Source organism: Monodon monoceros, unplaced genomic scaffold (assembly GCF_005190385.1).
Source record: "Monodon monoceros isolate NGI ecotype Baffin Bay Population unplaced genomic scaffold, NGI_Narwhal_1 Super_Scaffold_11, whole genome shotgun sequence".
Lineage (NCBI taxonomy): Eukaryota > Metazoa > Chordata > Mammalia > Artiodactyla > Monodontidae > Monodon > Monodon monoceros.
The window spans coordinates 133921739-133943839 of record NW_021703767.1 but is presented as its reverse complement, the minus strand read 5'-3'; the positions used below and the strand labels follow the sequence as shown (position 1 = coordinate 133943839).

Genomic DNA, 22101 nt, shown 5'->3' with positions numbered 1-22101 from the left:
GATCAGAAGAGAGCTGGGAAGGGAATGACAGGACATAACAGGGAAAGAGGAAGGAACATGTGGAGAAGACTCAGAATGTGGAAAGCCATGAGAGGATAGACTTATATTTTAATTTTTTTTAATTTTATTTTTTTAATTGGGGTAACATTGCTTTATAACATATAAGTCTCATGTACACAACATTATATTTCTACTTCTGTATACACTACAACGTGCTCACCACCAAAAATTTAGTTTCTGTCACCTTCCAGTTGACCCCTTTACCCATTTCACCCTCCCCCTGCCCCTTTCCCTCTGATAACCACTACTTTGTTCTCTGTATCTACGTGTTTGTTTTGGTTCATTTATTTTTTTTTTGTTTGTTTATTAGTTATATTCCACATATAAGTGAGGTCATACAGTACTTCTCTTTCTCCCTCTGTCTTATTTCACTTTGCCTAATGCCCCCAGGGTCCATCCATGTTGTCCCAAGATTTCTTCTTTTTTTTGTTCATGGCTGAGCAGTATTCCATTGTATATAGATATACCACATGAGAAAATAGAATTATAATTGTCCAAGTGTGGATAATCCCAAGTACCTGGAAATGGTTAGTGACAGATGTTGTAGAGAGATCAACTGAAATTAAAAATAAGCAAATAACCCTGTTGGAAGTTGCTGAGATATTTAGGGTGATGTTGAGCATCTTTTCATGTGCCTTTTGGCCATCTGTATGTCTTTTTTGGTGAAATGTCTATATATAGGTCTTTCACCCATTTTTTAATTGGGTTGCTTGTTTTTTTTGATATTGAGCTCCATGAGCTGTTTGTATATTTTGGAGAGTAATCCCTTGTCCGTTGTTTGATTTGCCAATATTTTCTCCCATTCTGAGGGTTTTCTTTTCACCTTGTTTATGGTTTCCTTTGCTGTGCAAAAGCTTTTAATTAGGTCCCATTTCTTTATTTTAGTTTTTATTTTCATTACTTTGGAGGTGGGTCAAAAGAGATCTTCCTGTGGTTTATGACAGAGTGTTTTTCCTATGTTTTCTTCTAAGAGTTTTATAGTGTCTGGACTTAAATTTAGGTCTTTAATCCATTTGGAGTTTATTTTTGTGTATGGTGTTAGGTAGTGTTCTAGTTTCATTCTTTTACATGTAGCTGTCCAGTTTTCCCAGCACCACTTACTGAAGAGGCTGTCTTTTCTCCATTGTATGTTCCTGCCTCCTTTGTCGTAAATTAGGTGACTGTATGTGAATGGGTTTACCTCTGGGCTTTCTGTCCGGTACCATTGATCTCTATATCCGTTTTTGTGCCAGTACCATACTGTCTTGATTACTGTAGCTTTGTAATACACTTTGAAGTTGGGGAGCCTGATTCCTCTAGCTCCATTTTTCTTTCTCAAGATTGCTTTGACTATTTGGGGTCTTTTGTGTTTCCATACAAATTGTAAACATTTTTTGTTCTGATTCTGTGAAGAATGCTGTTGTAGTGTGATAGGGATTGCATTGAATCTGTAGATTGCTTTGAGTTGTATAGTCATTTTCACAATATTGATTCTTCCAATCCAAGAACATGGTATATTTCTCCATTTGTTTATGTCATCTTTGATTTCTATCATCAGTGTTTTATAGTTTTCTGAGTACAGGTCCTTCGCCTGCTTAGGTAGGTTTATTCCTAGGTATTTTATTTTTGTTGTGATGGTAGAGGGGATTGTTTCCTTAATTTCTCTTTCAGATTTTTCATTGTTAGTGTATAGGAATGCCAGAGATTTCTGTGCATTAATTTTGTGTCCTGCAACCTTACCAAATTCATTGGTTAGTTCTAGTAGCTTTCTGGTGGCATCTTTAGGATTTTCTATGTATAGTATCATGTCATCTGCAAACAGTGACAGTTTTACGTCTTCTTTTCCAATTTGTATTCCTTTTATTTCTTTTTCTTTTCTGATTGCCGTGGCTAGGAATTCCAAAACTATGTTGAATAAGAGTGGCGAGAGTGGACATTCTTGTCTTGTTCCTGGTCTTAGTGGAAATGCTTTCGGCTTTTCACCATTGAGAATGATGTTTGCTGTGGGTTTGTCATATATGGCCATTATTATATTGAGGTAGGTTCTCTCCCTGCCCATTTTCTGGAGAGTTTTAAATCATAAGTGGGTGTTGAATTTTGTCAAAAGCTTTTTCTGCATCTGTTGAGATGATCATATGGTTTTTATTCCTTAATTTGTTAATATGGTGTATAACATTGATTGATTTGCATATATTGAAGAATCCTTGCATCCTGGGATAAATCCCACTTGATCATGGTATATGATCCTTTTAATATGTTGCTGGGTTCTGTTTGCTAGTATTCTGTTCAGGATTTTTGCATCTATGTTCATCAGTGGTATTGGTCTATAATTTTCTTTTTTTGTGATATCTTTTTCTGGTTTTGGTATCAGAGTGATAGTGGCTTCATAAAATGAATTTGGGAGTGTTCCTCCCTCTGCAATTTTTTGGAAGAGTTTGAGAAGTATCGTTGTTAGCTTTTCTCTAAATGTTTGATAGAATTCACCTGTGAAGCCATCTGGTCCTGGACTTTTGTTTGTTGGAAGATTTTTAATTACAGTTTCAATTTTATTACTTGTGATAGGTCTGTTTATAGTTTCTAATTCTTCCTGATTCAGTCTTGGGAAATTGTATCTTTCCAAGAATTTGTCCATTTCTTCGTGGTTGTCCATCTTATTGGCATATATTTGTCTGTAGTAGCCTCTTATAATCCTTTGCATTTTTGCGGTGTCAGTTGTGATTTCTCCTTTTTCATTTCTAATTTTATTGATTTGCATCCTCTCCCTTTTTTTCTTGATGAGGCTGGCCAAGCATTTATCAGTTTTATCTTCTCAAAGAACCAGTTAGTTTTATTGATCTTTGCTATTGTTTTTTTCGTTTCTATTTCATTTATTTCTGCTCTGATCTTTATGATTTCTTTACTTCTACTGACTTTGGGTTTTCTTTGTTCTCCTTTTTCTAGTTGCTTTAGGTATAGGGTTAGATTTTTTATTTGAGATTTTTCTTCTTTCTTGAGGTGAGGTTGAATTGCTATAAACTTCCCTCTTAGAACTGCTTTTGCTGCATCCCATAGGTTTTCGGTTGTTGTGTTTTTGTTGTCATTTGTTTCTATGTATTTTTTTTATTCCTTCTTTGATTTCTTCAGTGATCTCTTGGTTATTTAGTAGCACACTGTTTAGCCTCCATGTATTTCTGCTTTTTACAGTCTTTTTCTTGTAATTTATTTGCAATCTCATAGCGTTGTGTTCAGAAAAGATGCTTAATACAATTTCAATTTTCTTAAATTTTCCGAGGCTTGATTTGTGACCCAAGATGTGATCTGTCCTGGAGAATGTTCTGTGTGTACTTGAGAAGAAATCTATCTGGTCTGTTGTGTCATTTAAAGCTTGTGTTTCCTTATTTATTTTCTGTTTGGATGATCTGTGCATTGGTGTAAGTGGGGTGTTAAAGTCCCTTACTATTATTGTGTTACTGTCAATTTCCCCTTTCATGGTTGTTAGCGTTTTCCTTATGTATTGAGGTGCTCCTGTGTTGGGTGTATAAACATTTATAATTGTTATACTTCTTCTTGGATTGATCCCTTGATCATTATGTAGTGTCCTTCCTTATCTCTTGTAACAGTCTTTATTTTAATGTCTATTTTATATGATACAAGTATTGCTACTTCAGCTTTCTTTCGATTTCCATTTGCATGGAATATCTTTTTCCATCCCTTCACTTTCAGTCTGTATGTGTCCCTAGGTTTGAAGTGGGTCTCTTGTAGACAATATATATATATGGGTCTTGTTTTTGTATCCATTCAGCCAGACTGTGTCTTTTGGTTGGGGCATTTAATCCAGTTACATTCAAGGTTATTATCGATATGTATGTTCCTATTACCATTTTCTGAATTGTTTTGGGTTTGTTTTTGTGGGTTTTCTTCTTCTCTTGTGTTTCCCGCCTAGAGAAGTTTCTTTCGCATTTGTTGTAGAGCTGGTTTGGTGGTGCTGAATTCTCTTAGCTTTTGCTTGTCTGAAAATATTTTGATTTCTCCATTGAATCTGAATGAGGTCCTTTCTGGGTAGATTAATCTTGGTTGTAGGTTTTTCTCTTTCATCACTTTAAGTATATCCTGCCACTCCTTTATGGGGATTCCTTTGTATGTTATTTTTTGTTTTTCCCTTGCTGCTTTTAATGTTTATTCTTTGAATTTAATTTTTGTTAGTTTGATTAATATGTGTCTTGGTGTGTTTCTCCTTGGGTTTATCGTGTAAGGGACTCTCTGTGCTTCCTGGACTTGGGTGACTCTTTCCTTTCCCATGTTAGTGAAGTTTTTGAATGTAATCTCTTCAAATATTTTCTCAGACCCTTTGTTTTTCTCTTCTTCTTCTGGGACCCCTATAAGTCGAATGTTAGTGTGTTTAGTGTTGTCCCAGAGGTCTCTGAGATTGTCTTCAATTCTTTTCCTTCTTTTTTATTTATTCTGTTCCTCAGCAGTTATTTCTACCATTTTGTCTTCCAGCTCACTTATTCGTTCTTCTGCCTCAGTTATTCTGTTACTGATTCCTTCTAGTGTATTTTTCTTTTCAGTTGTTGTGTTGTTCATCTCTGTTTGTTTGTTCCTTAGTTCTTCTAGATCTTTGTTAAACATTTCTTGTATTTTCTCAATCCGTGCCTCCATTCTATTTCCGAGATTCTGGATCATCTTTACTCTGAATTCTTTTTCAGGTAGATTGCCTATTTCCTCTTCATTTATTTGGTCTTGTAGGTTTTTACCTTGCTCCTTCATCTGTGACATTTTTTTTTTTGCCATCTCATTATTATTATTATTATTTTGATGGGTGGAATTGTGTTCCTGTCTTACTGGTTGTTTGGCCTGAGGCTTCCAACACTGGAGTTTGTAGGCTGTTGTTTAGAGCTGGGTCTTGGTGCCGAGATGAGGAACTCCAGGAGACGTCACTGTGATGAATATTCCCTGGGGTCTGAGGTTCTCTGTTAGTCCAGTGGTTCGGACTCAGAGCTCCCACTGCAGGAGCTTCTGTCCAACCCCTGGCTCATGAACCACAATCCCGCAAGCCATCTGGGGCAGAAAAAATAAAAGAAAAGGAGAACAATAACAGTAAAAAATAAAATTAGACTAGGAAACTAACAGATATGTTAGAAAGAATATAAAAATTAAAATATAGATGAAACAACAACCAGAAAGTAAAACAGAACCACACTAGTAAAAAAGAGGAGAAGGGAAAACAAAAACAGAGGTAGAAAAGGCCTTGGCTGTGGAGGGCGGTCCCTAAGCAGGGGTGGGGTTTGGGCTGTGGGTGGGACCTATGCTTTGGACCCACCAGGCTGGGAAAGGCCCTGGGTGGTGTGGGGATGGGGCTTAGGCTCATCGGAAGAGAAGGGGCCCAGGCGTGCCTCCTGCCTCTGGTCTCAGAGGGCTGGGGACCCCACATGGGAACCCAGCAGGCTTCCTGGGCCCCAGTGGCCTGTCCAGCCTCCACTTCTCCTCCACTCCTGGAGGCCCCTTCCCGCCTGCCACTCCTACTCTCCCCAGGCCTCCCTCCTACGCCCCGGGACCAGTGCGACCCAGTGTGGGGGAGGTGGCCTAGCAGGGCGGGGGCCCTGGCCTGGGAGCCCGGCAGGCTTCCCTGGCCCAGGTGGGTGGGGCAAACACCCTCGCTCCTCCCCCTGCTCCTCCAGTCCTGGAGGGCCCCACCTGCCTGCCTTTCTTGTTCTGCCCTGGCCTCCCTCCTACACCCCCAGGACCAATGTGGCCCAGAGGGTGCCTCTGAGGGTGTAGGACCCGGCCGGAGAGCTGGGCAGACTTCCCTGTCTGACTGGGCAGGGGAAACACTGGGTGCGCTCCCACCTGATCGGAGCTCCCGAGGGTCCCTCCAGGCGTGGGAACCCCTCCCCCCTCTCAGCCGCTCCTCAGGGGCGTCAGTCTCATCCAGCCTCCACTTCTCCTGCCCCCTCAGTCCCCCCACATTCTACCATTTCGTTTGGGGGTTCCTCCTGTCTCCTTGGGTGTCGAGGTCCCCCACCAGCCTCCAGCAGGCAGCCAGTTGTGAGGAGGTGTGAACTCCACGCTTCCCACACCGCCATCTTGACTCCGCCCCTCCCTGAATAATTTACTGTATTGTTATTTGTTGATTTCCTACAAATTATTGGGAATTCCCTGGCGGTTCAGTGGTTAGGACTCCGTGCTTCCACTGCAGGGGAGCCCCGGGTTTGATCCCTGGTTGGGGAACTAAGATCCTGCAGGCCGCACTGAGTGGCCATAAATAAATAAATGTTAACCTTTTAAAAAATAAAAATAAAATTATCTACTGCTTTTTAATGTAGGTGTATAGACAGATAAAGATTGAAGGTTCTAGACATCATTGATCATTAAATAGTGCTATCTAGAAAAAGAAGTCACATTTTCAAGGCTGTTGAGAGCTCCAAGAATGACAAGAATTTTCCTCACTGCTGCACTGCTGCTCTCTGGAACCTTCCCCCACAACTCAAACATAGTTGACAATCCCTCTTCCTTCAGATTGCTGCTGTTCATCGTCACTTCCTCTGGGAAGTTCCTCCCTGATCTCTCTGATGAAATAAAATCACCCCATTCTGCACTTCCACCGCACCCTATACTTCCCTTATCTAAGCACTCGGCACGGGCACGGTCTTACATTGATGTGTGTAATTATTTCATTGTCTCATCCTCCCGCTCTTTAAGGGTAGAGTCATAACTATTGTGTCACCATTGTACTGCTGGTATCTAGCACGGCACCTGACACATAGGAGGTATTTGGATAGAAGGATTCGTGGATGGGTGGCTGGCTGGCTGGCTGGATAAAGACAGAAGAATGTTTCTTTCCATAGTGTCTTCACCCCAGCTCTGTGTTGTCTTCCTTCTACATGGATTGCTGTTTCTGCCCCTCTCCTACTGGCAGCGTCACAACCTCCCTTGCCATCCAGCTTAGATAGCACCTCTTGGTTTTAAAATGACATCCAGATTCTCAATTTCCTAGTAAAACTCCTATGAAGACCCAGACAAACAAAAGACAATATCACACCAGAAAAACAAAATGAAATAGTCAGACAACCTACTGCCTGCAAGGAATTCAACTCAATTAGGAAAAGTTAATTATATTGCCTGTGTTCTTCTTTATGAAGCAGGGTGACATCCACAGCCACTCAGCCAGCTGCTCCTTTGTGAAATAACCCACCAAACAGGGGTTTGGTCAGGTAGTCATGGCCAGCTCGTGTTCACTCTGCTGTCTGCTGACTGGACTTCTTTCCATTTTTGTGAGCTGAATTGTGATCATGATGCTGGACTCAGTGAGTTAGGCTTCTGTTCATCCAGAGAAACTTTGGGAGCGGCATGAGATCACACTCACTGCCAGCTAGACTTTTTTGAGCTTCTTTCTAAAATGGGTGTAATGGCAGCATCTTTGGCCTCACACTGAGGACAGGACTTGTGTGGGCTACTCTCTGAGCCTTCCATTAGTCATGCGGACATGCAGGTCAGATGGATCTTCACCCTAGTTCTCTGCAGCTCTTTCTTTAAAGGCCAGACTCTGGCGAGCTCTTCGTTTTATGTAGTTCATAGATCATACCATGTACCAGACACTTTGCAAGAGGCAGAGAGGATACGAAGGGAGATCGGGACGTGACTCAGCCCTCAGGGAACTTACACTCTACGTGCAAGACAGACGTGTATACAAGTAACCATCATGCAAGGCAAGGTGGAGTAAATGCAAAATCAACTTAAAATTAGCACGCTGTTAGAATGGAGGCGGTGGAGTGATGTGGAAATTCACAAAAGGCTTCCCACAGGAGGCGTATTTGACTAAGAATGAGAAGGATTCCAGAAAGCAGAGAGCAGTGTGTAGACAACTCTAACCTGAGAGAACAGTTTACCTAAAGTCTGGAGATGTGGGGAATGCCCATAGACTGTGGTGAGCAAAACATGGGGTACATGGTGAGTGATACGAGAAGTGTTTTAGGGCCCGGATCATGGAGGTCCTTGAATGTCACGCTAAGAAATTGGAACTTTATTTGATTGGCAGTTGAGACTTGATTCAGAACTAAGGAAGGGAGGTAAAAAAAAATCAGGCCTATATTTTTAGGTGATTCTGGTGGCATTATATATACAGATCAGAGGGGCACGAGATTAGAGACTTGACATAGTCAACAGAAAAATTAAGACAGGTCTGAACCACCGTGAGGGTCCTGGTCATGCAGCAGTGGGATCGCACCATGGGAGTCATTGGGGAGGCGGGACGGTGGAACTTGCCCAGCCCCAGATGTGTCATGTCCTGGGTTTAGGGTTCTAAGAAGTGGTCTGAAATGTTAATACCAGACATAGAGGCTTAGCAGGTTTTTTTGGGTTTTTTAATAAATTTATTTATTTTTGGCTGCGTTGGGTCTTCATTGCTGCATGCGGGCTTTCTCTAGTTGCGGCAAGTGGGGGCTACTCTTCGTTGCGGTGCACGGGCTTCTCATTGCGGTGGCTTCTCTTGTTGCGGAGCATGGGCTCTAGGCGCGCGGGCTTCAGTAGTTGTGGCTCGCGGGCTCTAGAGTGCAGGCTCAGTAGTTGTGGCGCATGGACTTAGTTGTTCCATAGCATGTGGGATCTTCCTGGACCAGGGATCGAACCCGTGTCCCCTGCATTGGCAGGGAGATTCTTCACCACTGCGCCACCAGGGAAGCCCTATGTTTGCTTTCTAATTTCTCTCTTGGACATTTTAAAGTTCAGTATAAATACTTCATGGTTATCCTAAAAAGTATCAGAAAAGATAGAGTGTAAGTGAATGACCTTAGTAAAAGTGTATTTACATAATAGAATTTTTAATTGCAAGATGTTTTATCATTGAAGTTACTCCCAATATTGCATGAGAAGTGTGACTGTGCAAGGCTTTCTTTTACCAGACCTCAGTGCAGGAGCTCAGCTTTTGTTGCCTTGGCAATTACAATAGCAGGTCACGAAAGGGAAGAAGATGGGGTAAAATTTCTCAAAACAGGGTTCTCAGTCCTATGGGGTCACATAGACTTATTCTTGAGGATTCAAAACTCCTAAAACCATTTTGTAAATAGCTTCTATTTTGATGATAATTTGTTTAAAATTATTTTAACATTTCTAAAAATAAAAATTTATGATGGTAATTTTTATATCTGAGATTTTAGTTTCTTAAGTCTCTTTCCCAAAATGGAATATTTAAGATTCTTTTTTTTTTTGAGATTCTCTCTTTCCTTTTTTGCTTTGTATCATTGACAGTTGGGAACCTTCAGTCTTAGGAAAAGATAAATGGGTTTCCAGTTGTCTCTAAACCATTGAAGTAAGGCTCCTCCTCCCCCACTCTGCTCATATTCAAGGAAGGGAAAAGGTGAAGAGTTCAGTGCTGCTGCACAGAGCTCACCAACTACCTAAAAGGAATATTTTGAGGCCCAGGATTAGTAACAAAGAAAATGTGTAAACATGAACTGCTTTCCATATTTTTATATATATATATATATATATATATATATAGGGGCATGTTAATCTTTCATCTTCCTGCATGCTAAATTCAAAATGTAAATACATTAGAAAAAGGAAAAAAAATTATTTCTCTTTTGGTGTCTATTTATTGTATGAAGCTACAGCCGAGCATAACGCACAGGTGGTTTAAAATGCTTCTCTGCCATCTGAGATCTTGGCTTGCCAGGGTATAGATGTGGATGTCACTTTAGGGAATTGGGCTTATTCAGTATGTAAAATGAGGCTGGCATGGGTTCAGAGGTTTTGTCTGTCTTTAACAATTAACAATTTTTGCTTCCTTTTTTTTTTAAGGTCTTTTAAATTCTCTTTTTTTTTTCTTTTTTGTTTTAATCTGTAGATTCTTAGATTGAAATTACCGAAATTTTTCTGTCAAATGCGCTGTCTTAATACCTAGTATCTGTAATATATATTTCCTATCAAAAGACATAGGAACTATTAGTATATAAACCAGAGGTCATTTTAATCTGGTACTGAAGTGAAATTCTCATTTACAGCCTTGTTAAAAAGATTTGTTTTCTTTTTTTTTTTTTGATGAAGGTCTATGTGGTATCCACGTTTTAGATTTTGTAATGTTGTAAAAAAAAAAACAAACTAGATTTTGTTTTTCCAAATCTGATGTTTTGTGAACTTATTTTATGCAAAGCATTTGGCATTTAATTCATGGCATGGGTTCTTAAAACAAAAAAAAGGGAAAGTGGTTTATATAAGGAAGGTATGGCTCAGTATTACTATTACACATAAATACATAACGGTACAATCAGTACTGTCTCAATAGCACATAATATAAAAAGAAAGTCAACTCCTAGATAAATGATGAAGGAAATAAAATACAAATCTAGGTTTGACAGCAATATCTAGGTAATGCCACTTATTTATATATATATATATTTTTTTAAGGGAATTTTGTGAGCATTTAGGATTATAGTGGCTGCCTTTTTGATCCACTGTGTTACTCTATCTAATTTTAATGAAGAGGGCAGTATGTAGCAATAAGAAACAGAAATGTTGAGACCTTTGTGGACCCTCTAGCAATCAGTGAATATCAGATCACAAATCTCTCCAGCTTTAATTACAGGCAAAAGAAAAGACAAAATTAGCATTTTAATATAGAAATATCTTAGGCTTTAGGAGAATTATGATAAATATAATGTTGCCTAGTGAACCAAAGAGGGGATATTACAACAAACTGTCTTCTTAGGAATATTTGTTTAAATGAAGGCAACAATACTTCATCCTTATCATTTTTGGATAATTATCACTATTTCAGGCTGTTCTTTGTTCCAGGTTTAAAATACCTTTAGTTGGGGGGAAAAAAAAAAAGAAAAAGTAATTGACAGTGTTTGTTTTCTGTAAAACTACAAGAAGGAAAAAATGCTGTTTGCTTGGCACTAACAAGATAATTATTTTAGGGAGAGCTTTTGCTCTGCAGCTCTGGTTCACTGGTGCCATGGCAGCCCTGCACTTGGATGCATTTAGGTTACGTCGTTTCAGCTACAGGAACTCCTCTTCCAGGGCTGAGTTTTGCCCACCTGTCTCCCCTAAAACACCTGCAACATATGTTTGCATAACCCTGTAATGCTTTGCCTTTGGGGTCCTGAGAAATTCCCCCAGAGCTTTTTGCTTATAAACAGCTGAGCAATTCGTTTTTCTAATGGCAGTTGCTTTTCCCCAGCATTGAGGCAATAACATATTCACTAAAATAAGAGTCTCATTTTTCATCAAAGGGAAAATGTTCGACGTATTTTTTACAGTGCTGTTTCTCCTTCTGAGCCTTATTCTTCCCCTAATCTGCCATGCTAAAAATTAAGAGTTGGTAGCAAGGTATTAGGGGAAAGCAAACTAAGTAACGCTTCATTTGTCAAATATTTTCTTCATGCCGAACAGACATTGTATTTATATTGTAAATATAAATTAACCTTTTCTATTAAACAAGTGCTACAGGAACTTTATCAGTTTAATGTAAAAATTGTAACCAATAAACTATAAAAATAATAATTTGGACTTATTGTAAGAAATCACTTTAATTACTGTAACCTCATTAGCTGGCAAACAACTGTGCATTAATAGTATGTGGTTTTACAATTTTTAAAAAATTGTATGTATGTACGTACTCCTGTTCTGAGAAATAAGACAGCTTTTCTGCCCACATATGAGGTCCATTGTGCATGATATATTTTCCTAAATATGTGTTTTTACTTTTTAAAAAGTGGAATGTTTGGTAATATCTGCCCTAAGTTTATATATGGTTATCAGAAGGACGAAACACTGCTTTCTCTACCTGTTTGTTATCATGGATTTCAAGTCATCAAGCTGTCAGATCTGCTGTCAAAGTTCTGTTTTATCAGTGCTCAGTGGTATCAGAAGGTAATTGTAGCTTCCATTTTATTGAGTTTTTACAAGTGCCCAGCACTGTGCCGCACCTAATGTTCATTGTCCCCTTTAATCCTTTCCGTTATGTTGCAGATGAGAAAACCTGAGCCGGAGTGTAAATTGACTCCTTCCCAGCCAGGCGTGGGAGGGGCAGGCTCTGGACTTGAACCTCCCTGACTCCGGATCCCTGGCCTCCCCTGCCAGGCAGCCTGTGCCTCTAAAGCAGATGTTAGGTCTACCTTAGTCCCTTTGTTTCTAACATAACACTTTTACTCTTCTTTACCTCCTGCTGGTACATTCATAGATTAGAACAGGGATCACTGGAATTGCTTATCTTTTGCTCCGTTCAGTTCTACATGTGTTTACAAATAGCCAGACCTTTGAAAGGCAGGCGATGTGTTGTTCCAAGCAGGATGAGTGCTTCAGACTCTTTTCCTTCTGGAGTTTCCATTAACGATGCAAAAGGAGATTATCGTCCTCAGGTGAGGGAAGGGAGTTAGGGGATCAGTCTAGAAAGTACTATTTGTGATGACCTTTGTTGGATGAGTTTGATTTCACCAGGCTCAGAACAAGGAAAATTGTCACATTTCATCTTGTGGTTAATTTCACTTCTTGTGGTTAGTTGTACTTAGTGTGTGTTAGCATTTAAATATTTTTGTACACTACCATAGCAAAGTGAGTTTGAACTTAAAGTCCTGAAATATTACTGTGCGGGTAAGGGTGGTAAGGAGGGACTTCTATTACAGAGTAGAACGGAGGGGAGTTGTCCACCATCAAAAGCCACACTCAGTAAGGGACAGAGTGTTTTACCTGAAATTACATTAAGGCACAGCTTACTATCGTATAATATAGAACTCAGAAGTGAAGAATGTTAACTATAACGGAGAGGTTAGGTTTCAATCAGTTTTGTCCCTAACATTGATTGCTGTCATTTAAGCACTACTTGTAAATTGATTTGATCACGCCAAATTAACCAAAGCATTTTGAAAATTCAGAAGTACCACACGAGTTTGGTTTGTTTTGTTTTTTTTCCGTATAGTTCCCTCTAGGATACTTGTTTCTACTGTTATCTATCCTGCTTCTGTAAGTCATTTTGTCCACAAGGCTCTAAGCTGCCTCCCCAGATTTCAGCCTATCTGTGCCACAGGTGGGAGTTTCAGCATTCTTCTATTACCATAAAGTAACATGCTGAAGAGAAAGCCTTAAGAAGAGCTCCAACAGCTTGTTAACAGAGAAGGATGGAGTGGTACTTGGGAAGTTAATTAGCTGCAGTCTTGTGGAAGATTTATTTTGAGTCCATCCAGGTTGGTTTAGGAAAGGCATGGTAAACCCAGGGTGGATTGAATTTGTGATTTCTGCATTTTCATGTATAGTTATGTAGACTTCTCAGGTCATGAAACATAATTGGTATTCCTCTGTACACAGACCAATATAAGTTAGGGTATAATTACCATTTTTTCTTCTGAAGAAAAATTCCCCCAAATAAATAGAAGTGGGTTTTTCTGTTGTTTTTGCTTTTTTTTTTTTTTTTTAATGTACTTTGGCTTGGAAAAGCTTATAATATTTGGAATCCTGACTGTGTGAAAGTGGGTTTAAAATAATTACTAATTGTTCCAATATTTTGCAAAGACATACTTTTAAAGTTGTCCACCACAGGGAGATCAGCTCGGTGCTTTGTGATCGCCTGGAGGGGTGGGATAGGGAGGATGGGAGGGAGGGAGACGCAAGAGGGATGAGATATGGGAACATATGTATATATATAACTGATTCATTTTGTTGTAAAGCAGAAACTAACACACCATTGTAAAGCAATTATACTCCAATAAAGATGTTAAAAAAATAAAAAAAAATAAAGTTGTCCACATCACATGTCCTACACAATGAGAACTTAAAACTGTCATTGGGTCTGGTCTTTCTTACATACAGAGTTTTATATGTGTAGAATTCTAGTGGCTCTTACATTTTAGAGGAAATTCCAGATCTATAAAAAAATAGAAATCAAAACTGTTATATTTCTGTTAAACTTTATTTGGAAAAGAATCCTTTGAAATAAGAAAGGCAAATGTTACTTTTAAAATATTTCAATTGCATGAGGTTAGAATTCTGCTCATTTAATCTCATCCCACTAAGGAAACCATTGCTATCATTTTGGTACATAGTTGTGTGAGAAGATATTGCTCCAAAATTTCTTGACTTTTTAAAACTTATTCAGAAGAGACTAAACTAAATTAAAAGAGAAGAATTATAGGTGAATTAAAGAACTGCCAGTACTGAATCTTAATGTATAAAAAAAGGCATGTGCCCTTTTTAAATAAGTGTCTATACCTGTTGATTTCTATAGCCACATGTTGGTTTACAGAGGTATCAGACATTCAGTAGCTACAGCCACAGGTGGCCATTGAGCTCCTGAAGTGTGGCTGGTCCAAACTGAGATGTGCTCTCAGTGTAAAGCATACACAAGATTTCAAACACTTTGTACAAAAGAAAGCATGTAAAATATCTCTATTTTTTATATTGATTACATGTTAAAATGACAACATTTTGGATATACCAAATGAAACAAAATATTATTACAGTTACTTTCACTCTTTTTTTCTCTCTTTTTTTTTTAACATGGTTGCTAGAACATTTTAAATTACATATGAAGCCTGCGTTTGTGACCCACATTATACTTCTGTTGGACAGTGCTGGTCTAGACCATCCATGTGTACACATACTTCTGTTTTAGTAACAGTATCACCTTCTCAGATAGAAAACCCTATTGAATGACTTTAAACTATAACTTCTGATTTTATTTTCTTACATTTCAAATACTATTTTTCAACATCATCTTTTGATTCTTTCTTTTCCATCCCAGTACAGTGGCACTTTAAACTGCCTCTCCTTTTGATACTAGTAAGTCTCCTAGGAATTTAAATAGGCCTCAGTGAAAGCAATACTTGAGCCTCATTCATATGTTCAAGTTAGATCATTATTCCTAATAATGGCTTTAAGTGCTTAGATAGATCAGCACTTCGTGTCTTGAATTGCTTGTCATTTCTTTATAAAGATGTTTCAAGAAATTGCTCCATGCATTCCCTGCTTTCATTGTTTCCTAGCAAAGAGGAACATAATCCTTTATTAATTTGTTGAAAGTCAGAGAAGAAAAGCCTTTCATAGTAACGAAAACAAAATGTTTCCAGGTACTGAGAATAAAGAACAAAATTGGTTATGAGTGATAGTCCTACGCAAGTTAATTTTTAAAATAAATCAGGAATGCACTGTCAGTCTGCCAGTGGCTTTGACCTCTATTTCATTTTCCCGTTATGCTTGGGTCCAGGTTGTCATCAGCTACCAAGAGGAAACCTATGTAATTCCTAGAGAGCTAGAAGTTGCACTGTTAGACTTAATAGTATGGTAGTCATGGAAGCATCAGTTATCTTCATCAAGGCAATTCAGATTTGATTATTGTAGAACTGTGTTGAATACCAAACCAGTGGAGTAGTAGCTGGAGCTAAATCAAGGGATTGTCATTTTTGTCAGATGATTACGGCTGACTTGGAAGAGATATGAAAGGGTTGAGCTCTGTAAATATTCTCTTTTCAGCAGAAAAAGAAAAGGTCCATCATGGCCTTAAGATGCAGCTTGTTAGCTTGATGAATTTCAAACTATTTAACCTTAGCAATTATGTACCCCCGCCTACATGCAAGTATATCCGTGCCTTGGGATTATGTCTCCAAGGACTGATATCAAAGCCTATTGGTAATTTTCTATTAAGATAAAATGCAGCCTTTTTATGCCTAGTTAGATCTCTCAAAGGACAGGGCATGCTCTTGTTCAAAGTCCTAATTATTAACTTGAGTTATATGTTCAGGTAAACATTGGAACACATTTATTTATAAGTTTTTAAAAACTATTTAAGGAAAAATACATATAATTTAACCTTTCAGAGATGATGGTATTCATTTAAGTTATGCTATTAACGTGTTACATTTTTATAAACTGAAAGTGTATTTGATTAATTTGTATTTGCCTGAGGGACTTGATACTTTTAAATAATAGACATATTAAATAATAGCAACCTATGTAAATAGACACACCCAACCTAATGATTCAAGGACATTTCTGCAAGTTTATAAATAATACTACATGCCAGAAAGTACAGTGTGTTGCTGCTTTTATGAAAATGTGCATTGGTCAGTTTGCTTTTGTATTTCTACTACCTGGGCACTTATTAAACTCGTATATAAGAATAGATGACATAGAAAGTGCAAACTTCAAAAGAATTGCTGAATTCTGAAATAACTCATTCATTTTAGGAGAAGAAAGGCTCGGTGTGCCATCTAGTGGGCATATATAGCACTTTGGTTATCAAAAACTAACTTGAGTTTTGCTCTTCTTCAGATGCAGCTTTCTTGACACTTTGTGTCTCCTAGGCCTTAGGCATAGATTATGCTGGGGTTAATCTCATATAATATTTCAGTTTTGTTGTAATTTTGTCTGATTGTATTTTGGAAAGGCATATTGAAAATGATCAAAATTATCAAAAAGAAATCTAATGAAAGGAATAAATCTGTGTGAACTATGAAACAGGTAAAAAGAAAATGTATTAAAACAATTTCAGTGTTTAATCAGACTAAGATCAGTTAAGGCAAAACTTCAACAATAAAAACAAACAAAAAAACAGGGAGTTCCCTGGCAGTCCAGTGGTTAGGTCTCGGCACTTTGACTGCTGTGGCCCAGGTTCAATTCCTGGTCAGGGAATTAAGATCCCACAAGCCATGAGGCGCAGCCAAATTAAAAAAACAGAAAAACCCAAGCACATTAATTATTAAACTTCATTATTATACGTATTTTTTTCTGAAAGAATATAAAAACAATTGTTTCATTCTTTTATGTGTTAATGTATAATTTAAATAGCTTTATACATTTTAATTTACTGCTTTTTTTTTTTTTCTATAGAGAAATCCAAGACCAGTGACTTATCAGTTCCATCCAAATTTAGATTATTACAAAGCCCGAGGAGCAGACCTCATGAATAAAAGCCGGTAAGTCCTCTTTCTCTGATGAAAGTCACTAAAATATTCTTGGAGATCGTCAGGAAATGTTACACATTTGCTGAAAATAATTTCCCAGATTTGAGTATGCCAACGGTTAATGCATGTAATGAATCTTTGTAAAATAAATTATCTGAGTTTTTTTTTAAGGCATGAGCAAAGGATGTATGTTGATGTCAGTGGTAAGGTGAAAAATTAAATAAATTTAAGAGTACTTGTTACAGATTGAAGTTTGGCAACTTTGTTCTTCTAACACTAAGAAACCTGAATAAATTGTGCCTGCTTGTGCAGTCTCTTTCTAGACCCTAGCTGTTGATTGAAAAGAAGCAGTTCTGTAATATATGTTTAAATTATTTCAGTAACAAAATTAAAACTGGGTTTCCCAACTGTCCTTAGAACTACGCAATAAGCTTATAAATGTATCTTGTGTGTGCATTTGTGATTACATACATAGAAATTTTAAGGGTCACTGTAGGAATAAAAAAAAATTAAAATCCTACTTTTAAAAGAAACTAACACTGGCATAAAGGGTTGATGAACAGTTTTGTTCTTTCATAATACTATACTCAGATGTCTTAAGAGTTAACTCATCAAACCAGAACCATCTCAAATTAGAACATAATTTCAAAATTTACTCTGGTAGACTAAAATGTTAGTCATGATAAATGCTGCAAGTTGTCCGAATTTTCTTCCTTAAGCATTTTGCCTCTGTGCTAGCTTTTCTTCAGTAGAATTCCAACAACCTAAATATACATGGCTGGAGTACACGTACATGATGTGTTCTGCTCCTACTTGGAGAGTTTTAAAAAAAGACATAATTCCTGACACATCGAAACTCATCGTCTGAGGGGTGAGAGGATTTTACAAGAAAGCAGCTAAATTTAAACTTGCATTTTGAACCCTTAGTGTAACGTTATTTTTAAATTACCCATCCTTGATTGAAGTCTGTCTCATGTTTTGAAGGGCTATGTAATTATAAGACCAGTTCTGTAGCCCACAAGGCTTCTGTGAAACTCTTTTCTGTTTGTTCATTTCATCTGATTCTTGGTTCACAAATAAAAGGTTTTTCCCTATAGTCACTTTGTTCATTTAATTTAACAAATTCTTCTTGAGTGCCAGACTCTCAGTATTCTAGGCATTGGAGATAGTGAACAAACCAGACAAAAATCCTAGCCCTCAGGAATCTTACAGTCTAATCACTTGTATTTCCTCCCTGTCAAGTATTTAGTTTTGATATGTTTTTTAAAAAGTATATTTTAGGTACTTCATACAAGATCTTTCCAGCTGGAGCTCCTTCTTCTCTCCCCTAATCTCCACCCTGCACCCCCTGCCCACCACCTCCCTCAGGTTAGTTTTCACAGGATGGCCTGTAAACTCTCAGTTTCCAGCAGATTAGATCACACTCCCACTTGAACCTCCAAAGGCTTCCTAATACCTCCCATAATCCAGTCTTCTTCCCTTGCCCCTCCCCTAATGACCTCATCTCCTCCACCCTCCCCTTCTCTTCCCTCTTGCTTGAGCTTGCCTGGGGCCATAGTGCTTCCCTGTTCTCCTCCCACCTCCCCTCTTCCTTTTCAGCTTCATGATTTATGGCTCAGCACAAATATCTCACACAAGGCAAGCCTATCTCTCTCTCACAGTTTTTTTTTTTTATTGACATATAGTTGATTTACAATGTTGTGTTAATTTCTGCTGTACAGCAAAGTGATTCAGTTATACATGTATCTACATTTCTCTTCCATTATGGTTTATCACAGGATATTGAATATAGTTCCCTGTGCCATACGGTAAGACCTTGTTGTTTATCCATTCTCTGTATAATAGTTTGCATCTGCTAATCCCAAACTCCCACTCCATCCCTCCCCTCCCCACCCCGCCTTGGCAACCACAAGTCTGTTCTCTATGTCTGTCAGTCTGTTTCTGTTTCGTAGGTAGGTTCATTTGTGTCATATTTTAGATTCCATATATAAGTGATATCATATGGTATTTATCTTTCTATTTCTGACTTACATCTTCTTTTTCCATTCATCTGTCAATGGACATTTAGGTTGTTTCCATGTCCATGTCTTGGATATTGTAAATCGTGCTGCGATGAACATAGGGGTGCATGTATCTTTTCGAATCATAGTTTTGTCTGGATATATGCCCAGGAGTGGGATTGCAGAATCATATGGTAGCTCTATTTTTAGTTTTTTGAGGAACCTCAATACTGTTCTCCATAGTGGCTGTACCAATTCACATTCCCACCAACACTGCAAGAGGGTTCCCTTTCATCCACACCCTCTCCAGCATTTGTTGTTTGTAGACTTTTTGATGATGGCCATTCTGACTGGTGTGAGGTGAAACCTCATTGTAGTTGTGATTTGCATTTCTCTAATGATTAGTGATACTGAGCAGCTTTTCATGTGCCTGTTAGCGATCCATATGTTCACACAAGCCTCTCTTGACCTCCCTTTTGTCTTCACCTCCCTTGGTCACTCTCTACCCCACTGCCCCCATCTTATTTTCATAGCATTCTTTACTCACAGAAGTCATAGACATATGTATCATCTATCTCCCCAACCTCCCCACTAAAGTCAAGCCCCCTGCAGGCAGGTCCCTTGTCTTACTCACTACTTGAGGGCACCTAGATAATCCTGGCTGGTGTGGGGAGGTTACTCAGTATTTGTTGTATGTATACATGATTCTATTTTTACATTTTTCAACATCTACTTTTTTTTTTTTCAAAAAAGGAAATAGACTGTACCCTTTCCTTTTTCCCCTTGATGTTTTATCTCTCTTCCATTTAGCTTTCTGTCCCAGCATTTTTCTTCTCAAAAATGTTAGTTCTGTTTTATATATTTCCTTGTAAGCACATTGAGATTCTTACACAAAGTAACACTGTAAGGATGCAAAGCAGATTTCTCATCATCACTGTTGCAATTTCAAAGCTTGAAATTGAAACTGAACCAAATAAAGTGTAGTGTGTGAAGACATCACAGACCAGCAAATGAGGAGAGAAAGAGTTCAGAGATGGTACTGGGAAACTTGACAAATCTTTTGAAAAGGTATCAACTTATAAACTTAACACACACCAGAATAAACTCTGAGTTAATCAAAGTTCATTCAAACGAGCAAACATAGAAATAAAACACAAATGTCTGTCTGACCTCTAGTTACTAGACTTTTTAGCCTTAAAAGTAATGGAAGAAATCACAAAGGGAAGGACTGGTGGATTTTATTACACAACTGTTTTTAAGTAGATGTCAAAAATAAAATAAACTGAATCAAAAAGGAAACAGAAAATTGGGAAAATATTTGTAGTATAAATGACTGACAAACTATAATATCATTAATGTATAGAAACGTACACAGTTCAGTAAGAAACACAAGATCTGTTTCAGGGGCCATCACATCTCCTGACATACTCCTCTCTGCCCAGAGGATCTCAGCCCAGGTTCATGGCTTTACGTTCCATTTATGACTAAAGGGTCCTTCACTTGTATCTTCAGTCTGACCTCTTCCCTTGAACTCCAGACTCACATGTTCCAAACTAAACTCGTGATTCCACCTCCACACACCTGTTGTTCCCCCAGTGTTTCTGCATCACAATGAATGTCATGACCCAGTTGATCAACCCTTAGAATTGCCTTTAACTCTTCTTCTTCTCTGACATCACACGTCAAGTGCATCAGCAACTCCTATTCAAACTATATCCTGAACTAAGCCACTTACCTCTCTCTGCAGTGGTGGCACCAAGTCACGTGGCCTTGCCCATCTCACCCCCACGGTCTCCTAACCCATCTCCCTATGCAAGTCCAATCATATCACTCTTCTGCTCAGAGCCCTTCCATGGCTTCCCAAAACATTTGGGGTCAAATCCAAAGCCTTTTCAGTGGTCTGCAAGGCAGGCCCTACATGATCCTGTCTCTCCAACCCCACCACCCTGCTCTCTTGTTCACTGGACTGCAGCCACACCGGGCTGCTTACCATCCCTCCAGCTCTCGAACAAGTTCCCACTTCAGGAGCTTTGAGCTTGTTTCTCCCCGTGTCTGGGTTCTTCCCCAAGAATCCACATGGCACACTTACTGCTCAGTCTGTGTTCAAATATCGTCTCTTCAGAGAACCTCTCTTTGACTGCCCTGTCTAAAATAATGGACCACTCTACTCTGTCCCTCTAATTTGCTTTGTTATTGTTTTTGTGGGGCTTTTTTTTAATAGCTGAAATGGTATTTTTAATTTTTTTTCAGCTTTTCAGTTTGTTTTTACAGTTTGTTTCTTGCATTGAAATGTAAACTCTGCATGTTTGTCTTGTTAACTGTCTTATCCTCAGCACCTAAAATAGTGCCTAGAATATAGTAGGCACTCAATGAAAGTATTGCAAACAGCAAATAAACATTTAAAAAGCTGTTCAAACTCATAATTAATCAAATAAATGCGTAATTAATTAAAACACCTATGAAGCACTGTTTTTCACCTTTCAAATTAGCAAATTAAAAATAAACGAGGCAGAGGTGAGTAAATCATCACGATCTACTGTACGGCCTAGGCCCATAGTTAATAATACTATATTGTGTACTTAAAATTTGCTAAGCGAGTAGACCTTAAGTGTTCTTATCACAAAAAATAAAATAAATAAAAATAGTAGTGATAAAGAGGGTGGGAGGAAACTTTTGGGGGTGATGGTTAGGTTTATGGCATAGATTGTGGTGATAGTTTCACAGATGTGTACTTATCTCCAAACTTATCAAGTTGTACACTTTAAATGGGTACAGCCGTTGTATGTCTGTTATACCTCAATAAAGTGGTTTTGAATGAATGAATGAATAAATGGGCAAGCTAGCACCAGTGAAGGTGAACGGATATCCTTAGTCACCAATACAGGGAGTATAAGTTGAGACAAGCTTGGTAATCTTGCCAAATAGTACTCCTAATTCTGTATGTAGCCCTTAAAACTACCACATTATTCCCCAGAGGTTTGTTTATCCTGCCACTACTTTATCCATGATCAGAAACTATTGTAGCTGCAAAATCCTTGGGAAAGTCCCCCTTTAGCTATTTAATGCCTAAGATGCTTTTACCAAGCTGGACCCTTCAGCCATAATTAGCCTTGCAAAACTACTTTCTTAGCTGTATAGAGGCTATTAAAGAGTTAATGCATTGGGACTGTCATTGAGCAGCAAGACAGGTAGTG

At 38.4% G+C, this 22101-nt stretch overlaps 1 protein-coding gene and 1 non-coding gene across 9 annotated transcripts in view; both read left to right on the top strand.

Moving 5' to 3' along the window:
• The window catches only part of TBC1D5 (TBC1 domain family member 5), a 540605-nt gene that overhangs the window by 418860 nt on the left and 99644 nt on the right, over positions 1 to 22101 (top strand). For all 8 annotated transcript variants that reach the window (XM_029214159.1, XM_029214153.1, XM_029214160.1 and 5 more), the window contains one exon: positions 16834 to 16919. In XM_029214159.1, the coding sequence (XP_029069992.1) occupies positions 16834 to 16919 (86 nt within the window). The remainder of the gene's footprint in view (positions 1 to 16833; positions 16920 to 22101) is intronic.
• TRNAQ-UUG lies at positions 16564 to 16635 on the top strand. Its single transcript has one exon. It is a non-coding gene; the product is annotated as a tRNA-Gln (tRNA).